Source organism: Podarcis muralis, chromosome 13 (assembly GCF_964188315.1).
Source record: "Podarcis muralis chromosome 13, rPodMur119.hap1.1, whole genome shotgun sequence".
NCBI lineage: Eukaryota > Metazoa > Chordata > Lepidosauria > Squamata > Lacertidae > Podarcis > Podarcis muralis.
The window spans coordinates 13,926,061-13,947,807 of NC_135667.1; the positions used below are offsets into that span (position 1 = coordinate 13,926,061).

General features: G+C 48.3%; 2 protein-coding genes across 3 annotated transcripts in view; one reads left to right on the forward strand and one right to left on the reverse strand.

Annotated features, from left to right (window-relative positions):
- The window catches only part of LOC114582523 (solute carrier family 12 member 3-like), a 28,184-nt gene extending 19,970 nt beyond the window's left edge, over positions 1 to 8,214 (forward strand). Inside the window, exons 19-27 of the mRNA XM_028703616.2 lie at positions 774 to 880; positions 1,591 to 1,673; positions 1,954 to 2,007; positions 2,494 to 2,598; positions 3,422 to 3,533; positions 3,735 to 3,821; positions 5,534 to 5,669; positions 5,980 to 6,047; positions 7,735 to 8,214. Of these exons, the coding sequence (XP_028559449.2) occupies positions 774 to 880; positions 1,591 to 1,673; positions 1,954 to 2,007; positions 2,494 to 2,598; positions 3,422 to 3,533; positions 3,735 to 3,821; positions 5,534 to 5,669; positions 5,980 to 6,047; positions 7,735 to 7,876 (894 nt within the window). The 3' untranslated portion in view covers positions 7,877 to 8,214. The remainder of the gene's footprint in view (positions 1 to 773; positions 881 to 1,590; positions 1,674 to 1,953; positions 2,008 to 2,493; positions 2,599 to 3,421; positions 3,534 to 3,734; positions 3,822 to 5,533; positions 5,670 to 5,979; positions 6,048 to 7,734) is intronic.
- Positions 8,215 to 9,640: 1,426 nt separating this feature from the next.
- On the reverse strand, positions 9,641 to 21,320 carry OSGEP (O-sialoglycoprotein endopeptidase). Of its 2 annotated transcripts, none has more exons than XM_028703444.2 (12): positions 21,153 to 21,320; positions 18,863 to 18,983; positions 17,547 to 17,666; positions 16,921 to 17,096; positions 16,044 to 16,139; positions 14,905 to 14,954; positions 13,452 to 13,530; positions 13,160 to 13,225; positions 12,018 to 12,108; positions 10,767 to 10,842; positions 10,111 to 10,209; positions 9,641 to 9,838 (listed from the first exon to the last, which is right to left on the reverse strand). In XM_028703444.2, the coding sequence occupies exons 2-12, from the start codon at positions 18,975 to 18,977 to the stop codon at positions 9,799 to 9,801; spliced, it is 1,008 nt and encodes a 335-aa protein (XP_028559277.2). In that variant the 5' UTR covers positions 18,978 to 18,983; positions 21,153 to 21,320; the 3' UTR covers positions 9,641 to 9,798. The 2 variants fall into 2 exon arrangements, with proteins under 2 accessions (XP_028559277.2, XP_077773087.1); XM_077916961.1 differs by lacking the exon at positions 21,153 to 21,320 and adding an exon at positions 19,917 to 20,097.
- Positions 21,321 to 21,747: the final 427 nt, after the last annotated feature.

Genomic DNA, 21,747 nt, shown 5'->3' on the forward strand with positions numbered 1-21,747 from the left:
TGCATCAGATGTGCTTTAAGTGTATGGCACGATCTGTCCAAAGATGCCAAAAAGCATGAAGGGATGGAGGACATTGATGTGCGTAGTTTGAGAGAGGAGCTCTTAATTCCTCTGTACGCATGTGGATGCTAGGGTGCTCCCTCACACAGCAAGACGGGCCAGGGAGTTCACCTTCCTGTCCTTCCAATTCCTAACCCCTCATCTAAGATGGGTGAGAATGGACCAAAAGCCCCAGGTCCAATCTGTGACTCCAACGAGGAACCTTCAGACCTGTGTGAGGCTTCCCCTGTGTGATGAGCCACAGAACTGAACATTGGAACATCTGCCCCCGGCAATTCAGTGTCTGCAGGCCCCTGGACTGGCCTTGCCCACCAACAAGACTGGTCCTCAGGTCCTCCTGGAACATAAGAAGGTTCCCTGCTCGAGTTCAGTCTTCCTCAAGAAGCAAGGTCTTCCTGAGACCTGTTGTGCCATCTGGCTTGGCCTCTGGTCTTGAATTCTGCCTCCTTTCTCAACCCTGGTCCTAGGGTTTTCCCTTTGTCTTCGCCTTCTCTCTGGTTCCGAATATTGGCCTCACTCCTGGTTCTCGGAGATCAGCCCATGATGCCCTCTGAAAAGGGTCTCGAGGAGGAAGAAGGGGCAGGAAGAAAGGCCTTTGCTTGGGACACTGAAGAGCAGTTGCCCAGCATAAGGACATGAGCCCTGGTCCTTTATACAGCTACAAGTTAATGGCAGCCCCTGTGCACACACACTCTCACTCTCACTCTCTCTAGGTCTCAGGTCTCGGGCGACTCAAACCCAACACCATGGTCCTGGGCTTCAAGCAGGATTGGCAGACCGACAGTCCGCAGAACCTGGAGAATTACGTGGGCATAATACAGTAAGGGCATGGAGGCGACGGGAAGGGGAAGCAGCGGAGGGTTTAGGAGACTGGGCTCAAACGGGTTTAAACAAGACTTACCTGATGCTTAGAGGAATGTGTGTTTGCAAAGCCAGTGGGCTGTATGGCCCATGCATGCCAGATGGCAAGGCCTCTGCAAGATAATGTTTCCTCCCTTATATAGCAGGGTTGGGGATGCTCTAACCTTCTAGTTGTTTTTGGACTCAGTCCATCAGCCCCCAGCCAGCATGGCCAATGGGGAAGGGTCACCTGTTCCACATCATGCCTTGGCTTGCCTGGAGGGAGGGAGGAGGTAATGTGTGGCAAAACCTCTGGCTATTGAGTGGCTGGAAAGGAGGCACCTGCTTTTGCCTCCGGCCCTTGCCCCACCACTCATATCTGGCCCCTGGAAGGTTGCCCATGAGGCAGTGTGGCCGTCGGGATGAAAAGGCTTCTCCACTTCTGGTTTCAACCAATTCCAGCAGCAGCAAAGAGTTGTAGTCGGGTGGGCCAAAGTGCATACAAAATGTCTGGCAATGCTTTTCCTTGGCCCAGAGGCCCTGCTTTCTTGAAAGGACTAATTGGGCGGAATACAACTTTGCGCATGTTCAGAGGCGCTCTCTTCACGAGATAACCTCATTAAGTAGGGAAAGACCACGCTGCATGTTGATCTCCACAGCTCTCTCTTCTCCCCCTTTCCCCGGTTGCAGCGACACTTTCGATTTCAGCGCCGGAGTGTGCCTGGTCCGGATGCGCGATGGACTGGATGTGTCGCGGAAGGTGAAAGCGCAAGGTGGGTGTGTCCAGGGAAAGGGGGCGGGGCCTGAAAGTGCTGGAGGCTATAAAGCCTCTGTCTGGTTGGCGAAACGCTTAGCGGCTCTTGTGGTTTCTTCATTCTTCTCCAAGGCCGGCAGAAGCAAAATAGATTTGGCAAAACAGTAAATGCTATGTCTAAAGAGAGAAAGAGTGGATGAAATCTCTTAATTTGCATCATTCGTTCTGGTGTCGTTGGCTTCTTAAAAAAAACACCACACAGCCTCGACTAACCCTCTCTTCATCTCTCTCCCCAACAGTGAACATGGGCTTTGATGACTCGGAAGCAGCGCTGGGCAAAGAGAAGCGGAAGTGTAAGTTGGACGCCTTGAGTGAGGCTGCTCTAAAAAGAAAAAATGTGGTTTAGTAGAATGAGCTAAAGGACTATGAGTAGGCAAAGCCTTGGCGGGGGTGCTCTGGCCATATCTCTACTTGGGCTGAATAGGGGTTTGAATGAAGGTGTCCCAGGCCCAAAAGCTTCAAAAATGAGGACGAGAAGCCTAAAACATACTGTTTAATTGTAAATTTTAATTTGGGTTTCTGATATTTTTATGCTTTAGTGGGTTTTTGGGTTTTTACTGTGTATTTTAATCACACAGCGCATATTTGAATTGTGGATATCTTAGTTATGGGTGTTCATATGTTAACAATTGTGCAATTGACCTTTACGCTAGGAAACCACTAAGAAGCCAATTTTTGCACCAAGCCTTAGATTAGTTACCGTAATTAACTAATAATGTGGGAGTGCTAGAGGGGAATTGCTGCAAAGGCTCCCCCCATTCATTTACTCTTCTCTGCAGGTGACAGCTACAAGGTAGTCGGTGCTGATACACACCTGGAAACCTATTTCCAGGGCAACCAGAAGAAGAAAAACATTGACATCTATTGGCTCTTTGATGATGGCGGTATGTATGGTTCCTTCCCAGTTTAAGTTTGCAATTATTATTATTATTATTATTATTATTATTATTATTATTATTATTATTATCATCATCATCATCGTCATCATCATTATTTCTATACCACCTTTCTTCCAAAGATCACAGGGTGGTTTACAATATTAAAAACACAAAACACATAGCATACTACCAACCAAGGCAACAGCCCCCACGCATAGTTTAAAAGGTCCTAGAACGATTGTTTAATTAATAACATGCGATCCATCATGAGTTTGACCAAACTGTGGGAGGCAGTGGAAGACAGGAGTGCCTGGTGTGCTCTGGTCCATGGGGTCACGAAGAGTCGGACACGACTAAACGACTAAACGACTAAACAACAAACAACAACATACATCTGAGCCCGCCCCCAACTCCGGTTTCCTAGCAACGTAATTCCCCCCTCACTGACCGTCTCCCAAGGAGAGCCCAAACGGTGCAGTGTGCTCCCTTTCTAGAGGAGCGGAGGCCTTGCACCCCCATTTCCTTCTGGGGGGCAGAGATTTGAGCACCAAGAAAAGGCTACAGGGGGCACACGGCCATTGCTTCTCTTCCTAAATTCGGAATCCATCTTTGTGGGTGAAGGAGCTGTGAGCAGAAAGGGAGAGTTGCGTGGTCCGAGACTCAACAGGGTGGAGAGCACTGCCGTTGCAAGTTGGGTGCTACTAGTGGACTTCCATCTGGTTGGCCGCTGGGAGAAGAGGGTTTTGGACCAGATGGGCCTTTGGCCTGATTCCCTGGGGCTTCACTTACATCCTTATGACTTTCTGCCTCCTGCTTCCTGCTTCCACAGGGCTCACCCTCCTCATTCCCTACCTCCTCACCCGCCGGAAACGTTGGAGTCATTGCAAAGTCCGGGTCTTCATCAGCGGGCAGATCGCGAATGCTGAAGAGCACAGAGAAGAGTAAGAGGCTGGGATTGGGGGCTGGAATGATGAAAGCCAAATAAAAATGCTTCTGCTGTAAAGGAGGAGGAGCTGGTGATCTTCTCATAACTGGGGGGCTGCTCCAGAACCTCAGGCAAGGTCCACTGGAAGATAGTTTGCCCTTTGGTGCCGGATTGTCCCAGACACTACAATTTCTGTCTTTCTCATCCTGATTTGCAGGATCGATCTTTTGTTGACCAAATTCCGCCTGGGATTCACCGAGGTCGTGGTGCTGCCTGAAATAATGTGGAGGCCCGAAGAAACAAGGTAAATGCCCTGGGTCCCCCCTCGTTCTCTGCTCCCTGAGGTCTTGTCTTTGTCCCACAATCCATCTGCCCCAGCCTCAAACAGACACTCCTGTTCTGACTCAGTAGCCCTCAAAGCTAGTCACATTTTTTGTGGGGGGGGGGGTGGGCAGGCTTTTTCTGCAACTGATGCAATAATAGTGGTGGATTCATACCCATCCACACATCATTCTGCAAAGCTTCCCCAATGCTGTTGCTGGAGGGGCACCTCCCTTGCACTGTAACCAGCAGACAGGAGAAGAAGAAATCCCAGAACATTTGCAGTAAAGTGGTACCTCGGGTTACAGATGCTTCAGGTTACAGCTGCTTCAGGTTACAGACTCCGCTAACCCAGAAATAGTGCTTCAGGTTAAGAACTTTGCTTCAGGATGAGAACAAAAATTTTGCTCTGGCAGCGCGGCGGCAGCAGGAGGCCCCATTAGCTAAAGTGGTGCTTCAGGTTAAGAACAGTTTCAGGTTAAGTACGGACCTCCGGAACGAATTAAGTCCTTAACCCGAGGTACCACTGTACAGTGGTACCTCGGGTTACAGACACTTCAGGTTACAGACTCCGCTAACCCAGAAATAGTACCTCGGGTTAAGAACTTTGCTTCAGGATGAGAACAGAAATCGCGCGGCGGTGGCAGTGGGAGGCTCCATTAGCTAAAGTGGTACCCAAGGTTAAGAACAGTTTCAGGTTAAGAACAGACCTCCAGAACGAATTAAGTTCTTAACCCGAGGTAAAGGTAAAGGGACCCCTGACCATTAGGTCCAGTCATGGCGGTACCACTGTATAAAAAAGCTACAGGAAGTTACAGGGTATGCACAGATTGGAAACGAAGCAAGATGTCTGCACGGAAACCTCTGCAGGCACAAACAGTATTGAAAGTGGGATCATGTGTAACTGCCCCAACAACATAATGAGTACAAATCATTGCGAAAGTGCAATAAAAAAGGAGGCTTGCCTGGAGGGGCATTTAGTGCGAGTTCCTCTTGTTACAATTCTTGCTCACCAGTGACAGTCTAGCAAGGCTGTGTATTTTGTGAATGATGAGTACTCCACAAAATGGGTGAGGATGTTTTGAAATGCACAGCTGTTACTCAAGTTGCCATTTTGAGCTTGGAATTTTCACCCAGGAGAGAAATAGGGCAGAGCAAGAGGATTAGCCATTGTCTACATCTGACGTCACCAGCAGCCCTTAGCTTTGCAGTGAGAAAGAACCTTTTTCTTACTACTGTCCCTAGTTAGGTTGGGACATTGCAGTGTCTTTATGACTTTTTGCCATTTTTTTAAAAAAGACTCTCACAAATTCAGCCCTTGACTTTCCTATGCCTCTTGACAGTACTGCTTTGGTGAAACACTACAAGCAAGCAAAGGCAGACTGGAAAACAGATGTCTAGACCATTTGTATATCTATATATATTTAAAGCTGACCTCTGTACATTCATACATTTTGAAAGCAATAGGTTTGGTGCCTCCCTGCTTCCCCCACTTGGGAGTCTGTGCAAAAAGTCTCGAGGTTCCAACCCCAAATTGTTCCATAGGCCTGGATTGTTGTTTCCACTTAAGAATACAGTTCTTTCATGTGGTTTGGGCCCTTCCTCCCGTTTCTCCATTTTGCTCCGCTCTGTCTTCCTAACTTTGGCTTGACTTGTTCCCCTTCCGCCCCCCCTTCCACCTTCCTACCATGGCAGTCGCAAAGAATTTGAGGACATCATAGCTCCCTTCCGGCTCAACGAAGGCCAGAAAGGCCAGGAAACCGTGGAAGAGATGCAAAAGGATGCACCATGGAAGGTCACGGACGAAGACCTCCGAGTCTACAAGAAAAAGGTGGGTTTTTTAATGGATTCTGTCCCCAGTGTTTGAGGGTCCTGGTGAAGGGGGTGCCTTAATTCAGTTCGTATTAAAAATCGAACCTACCTAATTCGCGCTTCCTAAAACAATGTGCGAACCAAAACAGAGAGCCGTCCTTCGTAATCCAAAGTGGTGGGAGTTTTCTGGATGCCGGTAGCTTCCCATTCTGGTTCCAATAGGGCGAAAGAGTCTACTGGGGTTTAAAGGAGCGTGAAAGGGGGAAGGGGTGACCAAAATCCACTTTTAACACGTCTCTCCTCCTCCTTTTCCAACATGGCGTCTTCAGTCTGAACAGCACATGCGTCTACATGAGATACTTCAAGACCACTCTAGGAATGCAGCCCTCATTGTCATGTGAGTCACTTCCCTAACTTTCTTCTTCAAACGTTGAGATCCCTGAATGGGGGGGGGGTGCCCTTGTTTGCCCCTGTCACATGATTCTTCTGCACACACCCCATTTGGTTCCTTCTGATTTCTGACAGAAGATCCACACCAGGTGGTTGAGACATAAGGTAACATATACAGCCTTCATAGGAATGGGGAACCTGTGGCCCTCTAGATTTTGTTGGACTACAATTCCCATTATCCCTGACCGTTGGCCATGCTGCCTGAGGCTGATGCGAGCCATAGTCAATAACATCTGGAAGGCCACAGGTTCCCCATCCCTGCTCTGGGGCAGGTTCCCCAAACTTAGGTCTCCAGATTTACTTATTTACTTATTTTAGCTAGCAGGACCAGTGGTCAGGAACGATGGGAACTGTAGTGCAGAAACAGCTGGAGACCTGTGTTTCGGAAACCCTGTTCTAGGGGCTTGTAGGCCTGGGGGCAAACTCTCTCAGGGCCCAGGGTGACCCCAAGCAACCAGCTGCTGGTCCCCATTTCTCTGAAGGGTGGGTGAAACAACAGACATCGTCCCCCATGTTGTGGTGGTGGTAGTAAGGGCCACATATATTCCAATTCTGCCCATGAAGAGAATTTGGCACTGGGTGCAAAAAATCAGGAGCTGGTCCAAAAATAAAAGAAAATTCTCGGCTTTCTGAACACAAGTTTCCTAGCACACAAAACTACCTTGATACTAAACATTGGGTTCATCTAGCTCAGTATAGTTCACACTGGCCAGCAGCAGCTCTCAGGGGACGTTACCAGCCCTACCAGGAGATGCGAGGCATTGGACCTGGGACCTGCTACGTGGAAAGAGGATAATCTACCACTAAGTTACAGTCGTACCTCTGCTCCTGAACGCCTTGGGAGTCGAACGTCCTGGCTCCCGAACGATCAAAAACTGGAAGTGATTGTTCTGGTTTTCAAACGTTGTTTTGGAAGCTGAACGTCTGAGGGGGCTTCCGATTAGCTGCAGGAAGCTCCTGCAGCCAATCAGAAGCTGCGCTTTGGAAGCTGAACGTTTCGGAAGTCAAACGGACATCCGGAATGGATTCTGTTCAACTTCTGAGGTATGACTGTATAGCTCTTCCCTGGAATAATTGGTTCCAGAGGAGTGGGACAAGCACCAGTATCTTACAGCAGTAGCCCCTTTCTCTTTCTCTCAGTGCAGAACGTTGGCTGCCATAGGCCAAAACAGGCATTGAGGACCTGTTTTTAAAGAAAACATTTTTAATGGATTAGTTACTTGCAATAATAATAATAATAATAATAATAATAATAATAATAATAATAATAATAATTTATTTATACCCACCCATCTGGCCGAATTTCCCCAGCCACTCTGGGCTGCTCCCAATCGAGTATTAAAAACAACACAGCATTAATATTAAAAACTTCTCTAAACAGGGCTGCCTTCAGATGTCGCAAGCAGCCCACCCTCTCTCACATGCCTTCCCCCATTTTTTTTATTTATCCCACCTTTCCTCCAAGGAGGCATACATAGGTAGTTCTCCTCTTCCTCCCCACATTATCCTCACAATAACCGTGAGATAGGGTTAGGCTGAGAGTGAGCGACTGGCCCAGTGGGGATTTGAACCCGTCTCCCGCGTCCTAGTTAAACGCTCTTAACATTCTCCCTACCCTCCCTCTGTTTTTCTAGGAGCCTCCCCGTGGTACGGAAAGGGGCCTGCCCAAGTGCCCTCTACATGGCCTGGCTCGAGATGGTCTCCAAGGGCCTCCACCCACCGGTCGTCTTCATCCGAGGCAACCAGGAGGATGCTCTCACCCTCTACTGCCAGTAGGAGGCAGCGCTGTATCAAGGGAGTGCTGTGCGAGAGACTATATGAAGCCCTAATTGTGACACTGCAGCCTCATTGCTAACACAGACTCCAGAGACAGGCATATTTTGGCTCTGCCACCTGCAAAAATAAGCCAAAGGACTGGTTTCTGTGTCTCCAAAAAGCAGGGACGTGTTCTGTGGGGATTCTGCAACCGAACGTTAAGCTTCTCCATTTCCATTTTCCAGGATTGTACCTGATGGACTTGAAAGCTCTAAAGTACCAATTTCCTGGGGGTTCTTGTGCTTCAAAGCCTGGGAGCATCTGTAAATATTAAATACGTTTTAAATATTGTTGGTTAACGGCGTCTGGGGCTCCTGCCCTGTGAGTTGCTCTTGGCTTTTTCAAAGAAAGCTGCCAAAATCACACAAAGGGAGTCGCTGGAGAGTGCAGTGCCAGAACAGGTTTTAACATCAGGGACTAGATGCTTGATGTTGATGCAGAAATCCCAGGCGGGGGAGAGAGGGTTCTGCGAATGTAGCAAAGCGGGAGAGAAAGGTGAGTTTAGCAGAGGAATTCTAGAAAGGAGTATTATTCCCATTTTAGAGAATGGCAAACTGAGATCTGGCAAATTATCTAATGCCAATGAGAGTCTGATCCTCTCCACCTACACCGGAGTGTGGGGAACACAGGCCCTGGGGCCAAATGAATCCCTTCAAGAGAGAGAGAGAGAGAGTTTGGGTTTGATATCCCGCTTTATCACTACCCGAAGGAGTCTCAAAGCGGCTAACAATCTCCTTTCCCTTCCTCCCCCACAACAAACACTCTGTGAGGTGAGTGGGGCTGAGAGACTTCAGAGAAGTGTGACTGGCCCAAGGTCACCCAGCAGCTGCATGTGGAGGAGCAGGGAATCAAACCTGGTTCACCAGATTACGAGTCTACCGCTCTTAACCACTACACCACGCTGGCTCTCAAGGCTCATCTTATGTTTATCTGGCCCTCTAGATTCTCCCCAGACAGCACTCCCTCCCTAGCCACCACCACACTGTCTTCCAAGGGCACATCCCTCAACAATTCTGCTTCACATCTTCCTTGAGTATTTCTGCCTCACAGGAATGTGTTATTGAACCCTGAGAATGCCTCTTGCTGGCCTGGGTGACGATGGAGAGGTGTGTGGTGTACAAGCTAGCAGACTGCACAAAAGGTAACAATTGCATGTGTGGCCCCCCAGCAAAGAAGATGGCCCTCAGGCTGCGGGGGGAGGGGAGATTCCCCATCTCTAACCTCCATGGTCCCTCTTGGTTAGGTCTTGGGTTGCTCAAGTAAGCCCATCCACAAATCACACCTAAGTTTTTCGAAAGGAAGAAGGTACATTGCACCCCCCCCCTTTTTCTATTCACACAACAGCTTCTGCGGTGGGACGCGGGTGGTGCTGTGGGTTAAACCACAGAGCCTAGGACTTGCTGATCAGAAGGTCGGTGGTGAGCTCCCGTTGCTCGGTCCCAGCTCCTGCCAACCTAGCAGTTTGAAAGCACATCAAAGTGCAAGTAGATAAATAGGCATCGCTCCGGCGGGAAGGTAAACGGTGTTTCCGTGCGCTGCTCTGGTTTGCCAGAAACAGCTTAGTCATGCTGGCCACATGACCCAGAAGCTGTATGCCGGCTCCCTCGGCCAATAAAGCGAGATGAGCACCACAACCCCAGAGTCAGTCACGACTGGACCTAATGGTCAGGGGTCCCTTTACTTTTAATAGCTTCTGCGGCCTAGGACAGAAAACACCACAGGAGCTTCTAAACAAAAGCCAAAGCGTTTATTCTGGTTCGAATTCTTCCCATCAAATGTCCATGGAGATTCAAGCAACCCTGGTATTCCTGCCCACAATGTCTATGTATCCGGCTGTTTATCGCCTTCAGTAGACATGGCTTCCATGCAGAGAGAAGGGGTGGTCAGTCACGCCAAGTCACCTCCACCTCGTCCGTACGATACCTGCGGAAAGGTGGGAAAAGGCCAGATTGAGGCAGCGCTTTGTTCTGTCTTCCCAACTTACCTGTAAAAAATTTTCATGTTATGGTTCCCTACCATTGAGGGTAGGGCTGGCAACAAAAATAAGGTTCCGCCATCTCCGTTTGGTAGCTGCTGAAGCAACATCGGAGCTCTGCTCTCCTGCAGTACAGCCTGAGCCTGGGCTTGCAGTAGGCCTTGCCTGAGATCTGCACTCAAGATACCCTCCCCCACCTCACAAAACAAGGCACAGTCACCTCTGTGTAATCCACGAATCCTGAAGCGCAGTGATTTGCCCAGATCGGAACATCTCCCAGCCAGCTTGTGCAATCATGGCCCCGTTGTCAATGCAGAACCTGGACAGAAAACGGGCAGAGAAGAATAACGGTTAAAGGGGTGTTGAGGTGATGTCGGCGATGCTGGGACTTCTGGGTTCACCCCTAGCTTGGAGTTTTACTGCCTCTGTATTAATAAAACAATAAGCTGTATGGGGCCACACATCCACAAAATGCAAAGATGACATTTAGGTGCTTCTAGGTGAAGCTCAATGCAGTATCATTCACAATGCAAGGCCCCTTATCTTGCGGTACGAATTTAACATCTGCAGTGGGAGGGCAAACTCTTGTCTTGATCAAGGCCCAGGTGAATAGAATCAAACTTGCTCAGCCTATAATTTGCATATCTGACAACGTGGGCCCACAAAAGCTTCCAAAAATAAGGCTTGAAGATCCCACGAGATTCTTGGTTGCTTTTGCTGCAAAAGACTTTTTAACAAAAGGGCGCAGCTACCCCTCTGCGTTAACCATGTTTATGAATCTGGAAAAAACAGCTTTGGAAAACCATTCTGCCGCAGATTCATGAGAGCCCAAATCTGGGAGGGTCTTGGAATGGAAGCAGGCAGGTGGAAGCTTACCTTTCATCCGTAGCAAAGAGTTTTGCTCCTCTTTCCTTGCACATGATTCCCATCATCTCCTGCAGCCTCTCATTACCTGGAGAGGAAGAACACAGGGAATGTATGCTGTGCATTCAGTGAGGGCAAACAGACAACATGCCAGGAAAAGCATCTTTGTATGTTCGGCACCTGCCCACCTCCAACGGGGGAAGAACCTAACTCAGGCATAGGCAAACTTGACCCTCCAGATGTTTTGAGACTACAATTCCCATCATCCCTGACCACTGGTCCTGTTAGCTAGGGATGATGGGAGTTGTAGTCCCAAAACATCTGGAGGGCAGAGTTTGCCTATGCCTGATCTAACAGGTGGGTGGGCAGGTCTCAGTCTTGGCTGTCTATAGCAAACCTAGCCTCCTTCAAGATCAGGATAGTGTTCTTGAACTTTGGGTCTTGTTGGACTACAACTCCCATCATCCACAGCCAGTTTAGCCAACGGTCAAGGATGATGGGAGTTGTAGTCCATCAACATCTGTGGACCCAAGGTTAAAGAACACTGCCTTGGTGAACACAGGTAGTTTGGGTTTTGTTTCCACAGAACAGTTGTGGGTATAAAACGAGGAACGTAAGAAGAGTCTACTGACCAGGCCAATGGCCCATCTAGCCTAGCATCCTGGTCTCAAAGCAGCCAAATTGATGCCCATGGGAAGCCGGCAAACAGGACCTCAGCACAAAAAGCCCTCTCCCTAGCAACTGGTATTTAGAGTCATATACTGCCTCTGGCTGTAGAGAAAGAACATAGTTATCGTGTCTAGTAGTCATTGATAGTCTTATCCTCTGTGAATTTGCCTAATCCTCTTTTTAAAGACATCCAAGTTGGCGGCCATATTGAATCAGAAATGGTAACTTGCGTTGAGACACATATGTGGAAATCTCCAAATTAGAAAGGGCTGAGCCAGAGTTTTTAAAGAAGCATTTGTTGCTGGATGAAACACAGGTGAGAAAATTAAGGATTTTGGAAAGACAGAAACGGTGGGGAAGCAATTAGATGTGACACCGGAGGCTGAAAACAAGAGGGTCCCAGCTCAGTTTTGAGAGCATACATTGGGAACGATGAGAAAGCACCGGGAAGGGCGAGTGACGCAGATGGAGCCACTGTGTAGGTCAAATCGCTCTGAGGACTTGTTTGGGGAAGGAGAGGTGGGAGGAGAATTCAGAACGCGAACGGGGCAGCGGCTTCAGCCATTCACCCCACACTTGCTTGGTGACACCTACAGCCAACGCCACCCACGATCAGTGCCTCACGAGAGCCTGTGTGCGCCATGGCCCGTTCCGTTATCTCCACCAGCATAGCAAACAGAGTCTCCTGGTGGGCAGAGAGAAACCAAAACAGACAAAACAATTATGAAGACATTCATTTTTGAGTCTCGCGTGTAGGCCACAGGTTGAGCCCCGGGCCCTGGATTTATGTGGGCATCATAATTAGGTTCCCACTGCCACAGCCATTGCCCACCCACTGGTCCCACCCTCTTCCATCTCTGGGCACAAAGTGCGTCACTGTCTCCTGCCTGCCCTGATGGGTAAGGAGAGGAACCAGGCCCTTCATAGTTGCTAAGCAACCTCTAAAGAGGCCTGTCGCCTCTTTCTTGGTTGACCTGGAAGAAGCTGATACCCTAAGTTGGTCTAGAAAGCACCATTGTTGCTCGTTCCTCCTCAAATAGGACTGAAAAGCAGCCGCTCAGGAGGATGGAGCAGAAATGCTTTTGCCCAACAGTGGGTGGCCTTGAAAGGGCCACAAGCTCAGCGGTAGAGCATCAGAACATCCCAGGTTCAGTTCCCATAATCTCCAGACAGGGCTGAGAGAGATCTCCTACGTGAAACCCTGGAGAGCATCAATACCTGTCCTTGTAGATAATAATAATAATAATAATAATAATAATAATAATAATAATAATAATAATAATAATAATTTATTTATACCCCAGCCCATCTGGCTGGTTTCCCCAGCTGCTCTGGGCGGCTTCCAACAGAACACTAAAATACAATAACCTATTAAACATTAAAAGCTTTCCTAAACAGGGCTGCATTCAGATGTCTTCTAAAGTCTGGTAGTTGTTTTTCTCTTTGACATCTGGTGGGAGGGCGTTCCACAGGGCGGGTGCCACTACCGAGAAGGCCCTCTGTTTCCCTGTAGCTTTGCTTCTCGCAGTGAGGGAACCGCCAGAAGGCCCTAAGCGCTGGACCTCAGTGTCCGGGCAGAACGATGGGGGTGGAGACGCTCCTTCAGGTATACTGGACCAAGGCCGTTGAGCTAGATGCACCAATGGTCTGACTCAAGCAACTTCCTATGTTCATTTGACAACCCTAGAGGCGGCATATCAGCCCCATCCTAGGCCTTGGTCTGGTTAGTTCCTCACCTGTAGGGAGAAGCAGAGGTCCTCTGGTGTACATTCTTTTGCAGCTAGCATCCTATGAGCCACTTCCTGCGCAGTGAGAAGAGAAGGGGGAATGAAGAAGGGTTGCCACTGTCTTTGCTGGCAAGGCTGCTGTGCAGCTACAAGCAGGCACAAGCTCGACCCATTCTCCTGCCTTGAAGTCAGACTATAGTTTGAAAGACGTCCCATGCCTGTCATCCAGCATTCAAGGGCAGAAGAAACCCCAACACACAGAGAGAAAGGTGATATGGAAGATAACAAGATTTAACCTTACCTCTATATGGGATAAGATCCCAGAGAATGACACATCCATGCCTTTCACTGTATAGGGGAGTTCCACCAGCTTTTGGCCCCTGTGTAGGACGCAGAATGTGTTAAGTCCCCCTCTCACAACCCAAGGCTGTTTTATAGGTGTCCAGTCCCCTTAGAATCCAGTTTGCCTGTGTCCATTTTTTAAAAAATACACCACAATGCGCTAGGCCTCATTAAAATTGTGGGGAAAGGCATCCAATATGTGCACCTTGGGACAAATTTATACAATTGTCTGTGACAGGAAAGAAGTGGGTGGGGTGTTATATTTTTAATGCATAAAATGAGTCTTCCCAAGGATATAGCTAGTCATTGGGCAACCTAAAACCTTGTTGATGAGAAATATACACAGTGGGGGTATCATAGGGATTTTCCTGCCACAAATAATCTTGTGAACTCACATTTTTTTATTATTATTTACTTGTACAATAAATTTTACATTATGTTAAACCGTTGTTATTCATTATTTTGCTTTTTAAGTATATCGTTCTTATACTCATCACACTTTCCTTCTACAAGATGCCATAACAAGGCACAAGAGTCATGTCCCCCATTTCATGTCTCACCAGCTGCCACACTTGAAGGACTTTCAGCATCCTCTTCTGCAGTGCCCCCCCCCCCCCCGAGTGAGGACGTGGTTCTCCTGTCATCCTCAGACTCTGGGAATGACTCCCTCTGTAGCTTCTGCTACTCTGCAGCCACGCAGGTGCACGAGACTGCAGAACTGGCCACAGGGCCCTTGAAGGGTTGCAGGCAGTCCTCCCCAGGGACGTAGAACCACTGAATGAGAAGACTCTGCCTGCCTCGGGGTAACTTAGGACCTTCGCTGGGAGAGCATCTTCCATACCTCAGTCACAACAAGGCTCACTGGGAGCTGTCCAGGGTCCTGATCTGCTGGGCCTTGACCTGACTTGCCTAGACTTGAAGAGACTAGAAAAGGTGCTGGGAATTGTGACTACTTCCCCTGTGGGGGTCCCGATCCCCAGCAGAACAGGGTCTAGGTCCCTGCCCTGCAATCTGTAATCTCAGCTTTGCTTAGTAAAATTAATTATATATATATAAATTTTGCATATTGCATATAAAAGGCTGAAAATGGGGAATATAGCTTTTGTTGAAAGCTCAGGAAGCCCCCAAAAAACCTGTTAGGGCGGACATTTAGCAGTTGGGGATCAATCCCAATTTGGGATGTTCCCCAAACAGGACACTTTTCCTTTTGCATTTATTGGCAATTCCTAGTCCCTTTTCTTCTCCCGAATGCTGGGTGTAGATCAAACTATTACTGAACAACTTTCTCCGAAGCTGGGGCGGGAATGAGAATGAAACAGAAAAAACCCAGTGCAACTCATGCAGCTAGTGAAAAATTTAACATGTTTGCACAAAATGTGTGTATGTCTTTCTTTTCTTTTTCCATTACTCACTTCTTGGCCATCTGTTCAATGTTGTAGCCCGGGCTGGGATCGTTTGAGATCTAAGTCGAGAGAGGCAACACAGCTGTCAGAACTCTATACGGCCTCGTAAGGCACCATCACCCTTCCCATCACACAGAACCAGCCAGATCGACCATTGGAGAGCCATTTGGCCATGTACAATACTCATCCCGTGAGAGCAGCCCTACCAAATGAGAGTTCCACCTGCTGAGCGACAGTCAGAGAAAGGTGGAGAGGGATAGAAATTGCACACGAGGAGAAACAGGGAAGCTATCACTTGGCTCTCGCCTTCCATTTTCTGCATCTCTGGCAGCTAATGTTCCCTTCTCCACCCCTTTCCAAGTCATAAGGAAAATCAGCCACCAAGGTGAAGGAGAAGGAGAGATGGAGAAGGGGAAAGTAAACAGGAGAGAAGCAGCTAATTATTTCTCCATCGCTTTGTGTGTCACTTCTATCCCAACCCCTCTCAGTCTCAGGCAGGTAATGTAATGGGCCCAGCGGGGGGGGGGGGACTGGCCTGCTCTTATTTATTTATTACAATTATATACCACGTTTTCCTTGAAGAAGAAATTGGATTTGATATCCTGCTTTATCACTACCCGAAGGAGTCTCAAAGCGGCTAACAATCTCCTTTTCCCTTCCTCCCCCATACTCTGTGAGGTGAGTGAGGCTGAGAGACTTCAGAGAAGTGTGACTGGCCCAAGGTCACCCAGCAGCTGCATGTGGAGCAGCAGGGAAGCGAACCTGGTTCACCAGATTACGAGTCCACCGCTCTTAACCACTACACCACACTGGTGGTGAACAACTTTCTCCTCTTCCCCATTTTATCTGTAGTTGTCTCTCGGGCTGGGCGGTATATCAATATATCGTTCAAAACCGGCTTGAAGACCATATAGTGATATTGGTTTCATAATTTTTGACCTGGCGATATATCGCGAATCCTATGTGTGTGCTTGGCAAAAATCATGATGCGGCAAAACCAGGAAGCTAGACAGTGCCTCTACGTAGCTTCATCCTCATTTCAGACATGGTGACGTATCAGGATACTGCGGTGTTTAGCTGGTGACATATCGCGATGTCAAAAACCAGGTATCGCCCAGTCCTAGTTGTCTCTCCTTTCAATTGCTCACCTTCAACACCCGAGCAAAGCGGTCGAGGCAGTTCCCTACGGCGATGTCGATGGTTTCTCCAAATATACGATATCGGTGCTCAGAATACGCAATAACCTGAGTGTGGGGTGGAGAGGAGAGGAGAAAGAGACGATGCTCAGGACACCTCCAGACCATACGTCTAAAGCACACTCAAAGAGACTGCAGCATAACACCTTAAGTGCTGAACTAGGGTTGAAATCTCCAAGCAATGGGTTGGGATGCCAGCCAGCCAATACAAAAGATGAAATAAATTAAGAGGGGGAAGAGCTTGGGGGGGGGGGGGAAAGACACCTATATTTTTCCTCCACTGTCAGAGGAGAGAGAACCAATGAAGAGCCTTTCTGGATCAGGCCAAGGGCTCATCTCCCAGCATCCTCTTCCCACAGTGGCTAAACAGTTGCCCATGATGGGAACCCCCATGACAGACCTGAGCCCAAGAGCCCTCTCCCTGCCTGCAGTTTCCAGAAAGATACTGCCTCCTACAATGTAAGTAGAGCAAAGCCATCCGAGTTAATAGCTTTGTGGGACTACAACTCCCATCATCTATGACCACAGGCCATGCTGGCTGATGGAAACTGGAGAACATCAACAACATCTGGAAGGCCACAAGGTTGCCCTCTCCTTGCTGCAGCGTTCAAAACACAGCAAGACTCGGGACGGAGAACTGTGGAAAGGGCAGGAAATATAAATTTCACCCCCCAAAAGGGCTAAAGGGTTCATCGAGAAGCACCCAAGTACAAAACTCTGAATACCAGCTGCTGGGAATCACACCTGGGGAGAGCTGCTGTTGCGTTTGGGTCTTCCTTGTGGACTTCCCAGAGGCATCTGGTTGGCCACTGTGAGAACAAGATCTTACCTGCGTGTTTCCACCACTGACGTACAACACAGTTGGGTTCTGGGCACCAGTTATCAGCCGCCCCATCTCAATGTGCCCCACGCAGTGATTCACCCCCAGCAGAGGCTTCCCCCACAGCTGGGCCACCGTCCGTGCCACAACTGCTACAGTCACCAATGGGGCACCCATGCCTGGACCTGGATAAGGGAGGGGGAAAGATGTTTAAGGCCAACAGGACCGGATGGAATTTGCCTTTCTCACATCCTAATCATGACTGTGCTTTCCTCATTACTCTTCGTTGTTTCCATCCAAGAACTATTCGTGTTATTATCATAAAACTGCCACCTTATCATAAAATATCAAGGTGGGATACAATAGAAAATGTGGCCCTCCAGGCTTCTATCTCTGGCCCTCAGACCTCTGCTCAGGCCCCGCCCCCTCACTGGCCCTGCCCCACACCAGCTCAAGGGCTTTCACCTGGCTGAAATGTTTCCTTGAACTGTGGTAATGCTGCCTCTTGTTTCCTGAATGCAGAGAGATGAATTTGAAGGAACCTCCAACCTGGTCTTCAAGGTCACCCGTCTGTTAAGTCTCCTTGAGGAATCCAAAATGGCGGCTGCCCAGCAAGAATTTAGTGAGGGACTCACCCTTGGTGAAAGCCACAGCATCAATGTCCTGCGGCTTCAGCCCAGCCTCCTGCAGGGCCTCCTGCAGCACGTCAAGGATACAAGCCCGGTGGTGGCACGCAGTGTCACTTGGCAAGAAACCTGGAATGTGGAGGAAGGATAAAGGCATCAGGACAGGGAGACATGGAAAGCTGAAGGCAGATCTCTTAAGGAGGGCCGCGCAAACTCAGTGTATATTGCCTGTCTTCTCTCTGTCAACACTCCTCTGCACACCCACCAGAAACCCAAATTGTGTATCAAGAGAAAGTATTACGCAAATCTTTGTAGAACTCAGAATGGCAAGGAAGAAGTGTACTCAGGGCTGTCTCTGTGTATGCTGAGATTCTGCAGCAGCAGATAATTCAAATCCTGAAGATTGCAGCTTTTTTAAAAAACAACAACAGCAGCCATGTTCCTAAACCTTACGATAGAGAAGCTATGCTTGGCAAGGTCTCAGAAGCCAAAAGTGACAGTCAAATACTGCCCTGCCCCTAACTAGCAAAACATGAATTAATACAGTGGTGCCTCGCAAGACGAAATTAATCCGTTCCGTGAGTCTCTTCATCTTGCGGTTTTTTCGTCTTGCAAAGCACGGCTATTAGCGGCTTAGCAGCTATTAGCGGCTTAATGGCTATTAACGACTTAGCGGCTATTAACGGCTTAGCAGCTTTAAGAAAAAGGAAACAAACTCGCAAGAACTCACAAGCCGTTTCGTCTTGTGAAGCAAGCCCATAGGGAAATTCGTCTTGCGGAACGACTCAAAAAACGGAAAACCCTTTCGTCTAGTGAGTTTTTCGTCTTGCGAGGCATTCGTCTTGCGGGGCACCACTGTAATGCTAAAGAAAGCTGGAATTATGCAAAATATAATTCCAGAACGGCAAAAAAGAAAGAAAGAGCAACTCACTCAAAGTTGTTCAATTCACATCTCCTTTCTTTTCTTTTCTTTAAAAAGTATTTTTATTAAGCAATTTCAACATAACAAATCATCAAACCATATAATCACATGCATTCTCTCCCCCCCACTTCCATCCCTCCCTCCCTCCCCCAACCAGGAACTTCCCTCAGCTCCTCTCTCTGATTTCTCTGCACATATTATTCTCTGCATGTTGTAAAATTATACATATCCTTGCCTTGTCTATCTATCATGTTGTCAACCTTCAATTCCCACCTCATGCATGGGTTCTGGCTTGGTGTAGGATTTGGACGAAGCAGAAAATGCGACATTCCTTCAGTGCAGGGTACATGCGCCCCAGGGAACACAGGGCGGAGGAATCAAGTGGTAGAACGGCTACACTCACCCTGCCCCGGAGGGGTGACATATGTTCGCCGAGGGTTGCTCAGCACCTCTCCATCCCGCACGATCCCCACTCCAATCTTGTTGGCGCTGCCCTCAAAGCCTATCACCACAGGCATAGCATCCTGGAAAGACAGAGAAAGCCGGGGAGAGAGAGAGAGAGAGAGAGAGAGAGAGAGAATTTTTACTCTGCTGCAAAGAGGCACTATGTTGCCTCCAACCCACCAGAGGCAGTTTTAGGGTAGCATGACCAGTTTGGCTGCACTGGGCAGTGCACTGCAAGGGGCACCACAACAATGCTGTAGAACAGAGCACATGAGGCATGTGCCGAATTTTAATGTTGCACAGGGCGCCACAGAAATTTGAGAGCCAAAGTCTGCCACTATGAAGAAAACAGAGTAAAATCACAAATACATATCAAAACCATCACCATCCCCTGCCCCCCGTTTCCCACTTCTCCCTCCCTGGTAATTTATTTATTTATTGCATTTACACCCTTGTGCAAATTAATTGAAACAAACAATGCAGTTTATTGTACAAAACTCACATATACATAACTCACATATACGTACATTAGTAACGGATATGACCTCCGCTATTTTTAAGCAGCATTTGAACACGGTTTGGCATGGAGTCTACTAGCTTCGAACAGTCACTGCTGATTTTTGGATCCCTGTACCACACTTGAATCAGCGCCTGAATGAGCTTCTCCATACTCATACAGCCTACAGCACAGAGGCGGCTTTTGCATATAGCCCACAAATTCTCAATGGGATTTACGTCCAGGGAATTCCCTGGCCAATCAAGTACAGTGGTACCTCGGGTTACATATGCTTCAGGATACATTCGCTTCAGGTTACAGACTCTGCTAACCCAGAAATAGTACCTCGGGTTAAGAACTTTACCTCAGGATGAGAACAGAAATTGTGCTCTGGCAGCACGGCAGCAGCAGGAGGCCCCATTAGCTAAAGTGGTGCTTCAGATTAAGAACAGTTTCAGGTTAAGAACGGACCTCCGGAATGAATTAAGTACTTAACCCGAGGTACCACTGTATGTACCTGTATTTGCTGCTCTGTCATGAATTTCTTCACCACTTTCGATGAGTGACAGGGGGCTAGGTCCTGCTGCAATATCCCAGTACCGTCAGGATACCTTTTTTCCAGCTCTGTATAATTCTCTTCTATTGGCTGCAGGCTTCTGACACCATAATGATCAACTGACTTTCCGTGTTTGTTTTGAGTACAGGATTACGAGTAAGACAGAAAACATGCTTTGTTTCAATTAATTTGAACAAGGGTGTATATCCCATCTGCAAGGAGCTCAAGGTGGTGTGCCTGATTCTCCTGCTCCTCATTTAATCCTCACAGTAACCCTGCGAGGTAGGCCAGGCTGAGAGGTGGTGACAGGCTCAAGGTCATACAGTGAACTTCATGGCAGAACCCTGATCTTCAGGTCCTCGCCTGACACTCTAAACAACACATCACACTGGCTCTCCATGCTGTTATAATAAGCATGCAGTAATAGCCATGCAGTTGACAGGCACAGATGCCTGTCTACTTTTTTGCCACCCTGGTGGACATGTGCAAGAAGGTGGCTAAAGAGCCCGTGCTTGACATTTGTCTGACCTGAGATTTTTCTTTTTCTATCCAAGATTTAGCTCAGGCTTTAGTTCCAGTGGGAGAGAAAAAAGGGCAGTTCCAGCTCTGGCTACCAGGTTTTAATAAGGTCGTTGACAAAAAAAGAGGGTATTCAGGATGGTGTAGGTTTTGCAAACTCAGTGCAGGTTGAAAGGGCTGAGCCTGTTTAGCCTGGAGAAAATTAAGAGATGTTGGCAGCTGCCTCCAAACATCTGAAGATGGAGCAGACTTGTTCTCTGTTGCTCTAATGGTCAGAACTAATATAAATAGGTATAAATCGCAGAGATTTGGGCCAAATTTTTATAGGACACTTATTAACTGTAAGGGCTCTTTTACGGTGAAGCAGGTTGCCTCTGCAGGTGGTTGTGGACTACAACTTCCATCATCCCCTCACCGCTGGCTGCACTGGTTAGGGCTGATGGGAGTTGGAGTCCAATAGACTGTGCGCTGTTGGGTTAACCCCTTTCAAGGACCTGAAATGAAGGGTTCTCGCCTTGATCTCGTCTCCCATCTGCGGGAGAGAGTTATTGCACGTGTGAATCGGGGACCTCCGGGGGCCCTGCCTCTTCCTCCTAGCGTTGCGGAGCATTTGCTTAGCGTAGCGCACTGGGAGCTGCAAAGAAGAGGAGCAAAGGAAATAGCCAGAGGCGGGCTTACAATCTTTCTCCCCCCAGTTCAGAGGGTGGCGATGGGCTCCACGTGGGTTCTCTGTCTCCCCGCTTCCGTGTCTTTGCCCTAGTCCAAGTTTGCAGCTGCAGAAACTCAAGACTGCGAGATGATGATGGTGATGATGATGAGAGGAAGAACCGGGGGCGGGAATTGGAGGGGGAAAGGCGGGGGGGGGGAGAAACTCAGGAGAAATTTAAACTGCAGCGCCTCCTCCTTTTTGATTATAGGCAACGAAAAGGAGGCAGAGAATCTAGAGATAGAAAAAGGCAATCAACCCTTGACTTCTGGTTTTCATTCGGCCACCGAATGAAAGGAGAGAACGCAAGCAAAGGCATTTTAATAACAAATTTTAAAAAGCATTGCTTCTCTTTAAGAGCCTTGCTGGATTAGACCCAGCGCCACATTCTTATCATCTCAGAAGGCAGCGAGATGCCAACCCTTGGCATGAACGCATGGCTCTCTCTCTCTCTCTCCACCTGCGAGTCCTAGCCACTCACTGGTATTCAGAGCCATGCTGCCTCCGGCAGTGGAACATGATCATCTTTTTTTAAATCCTGTACAAACTCTCCCGCCACCCCTGATT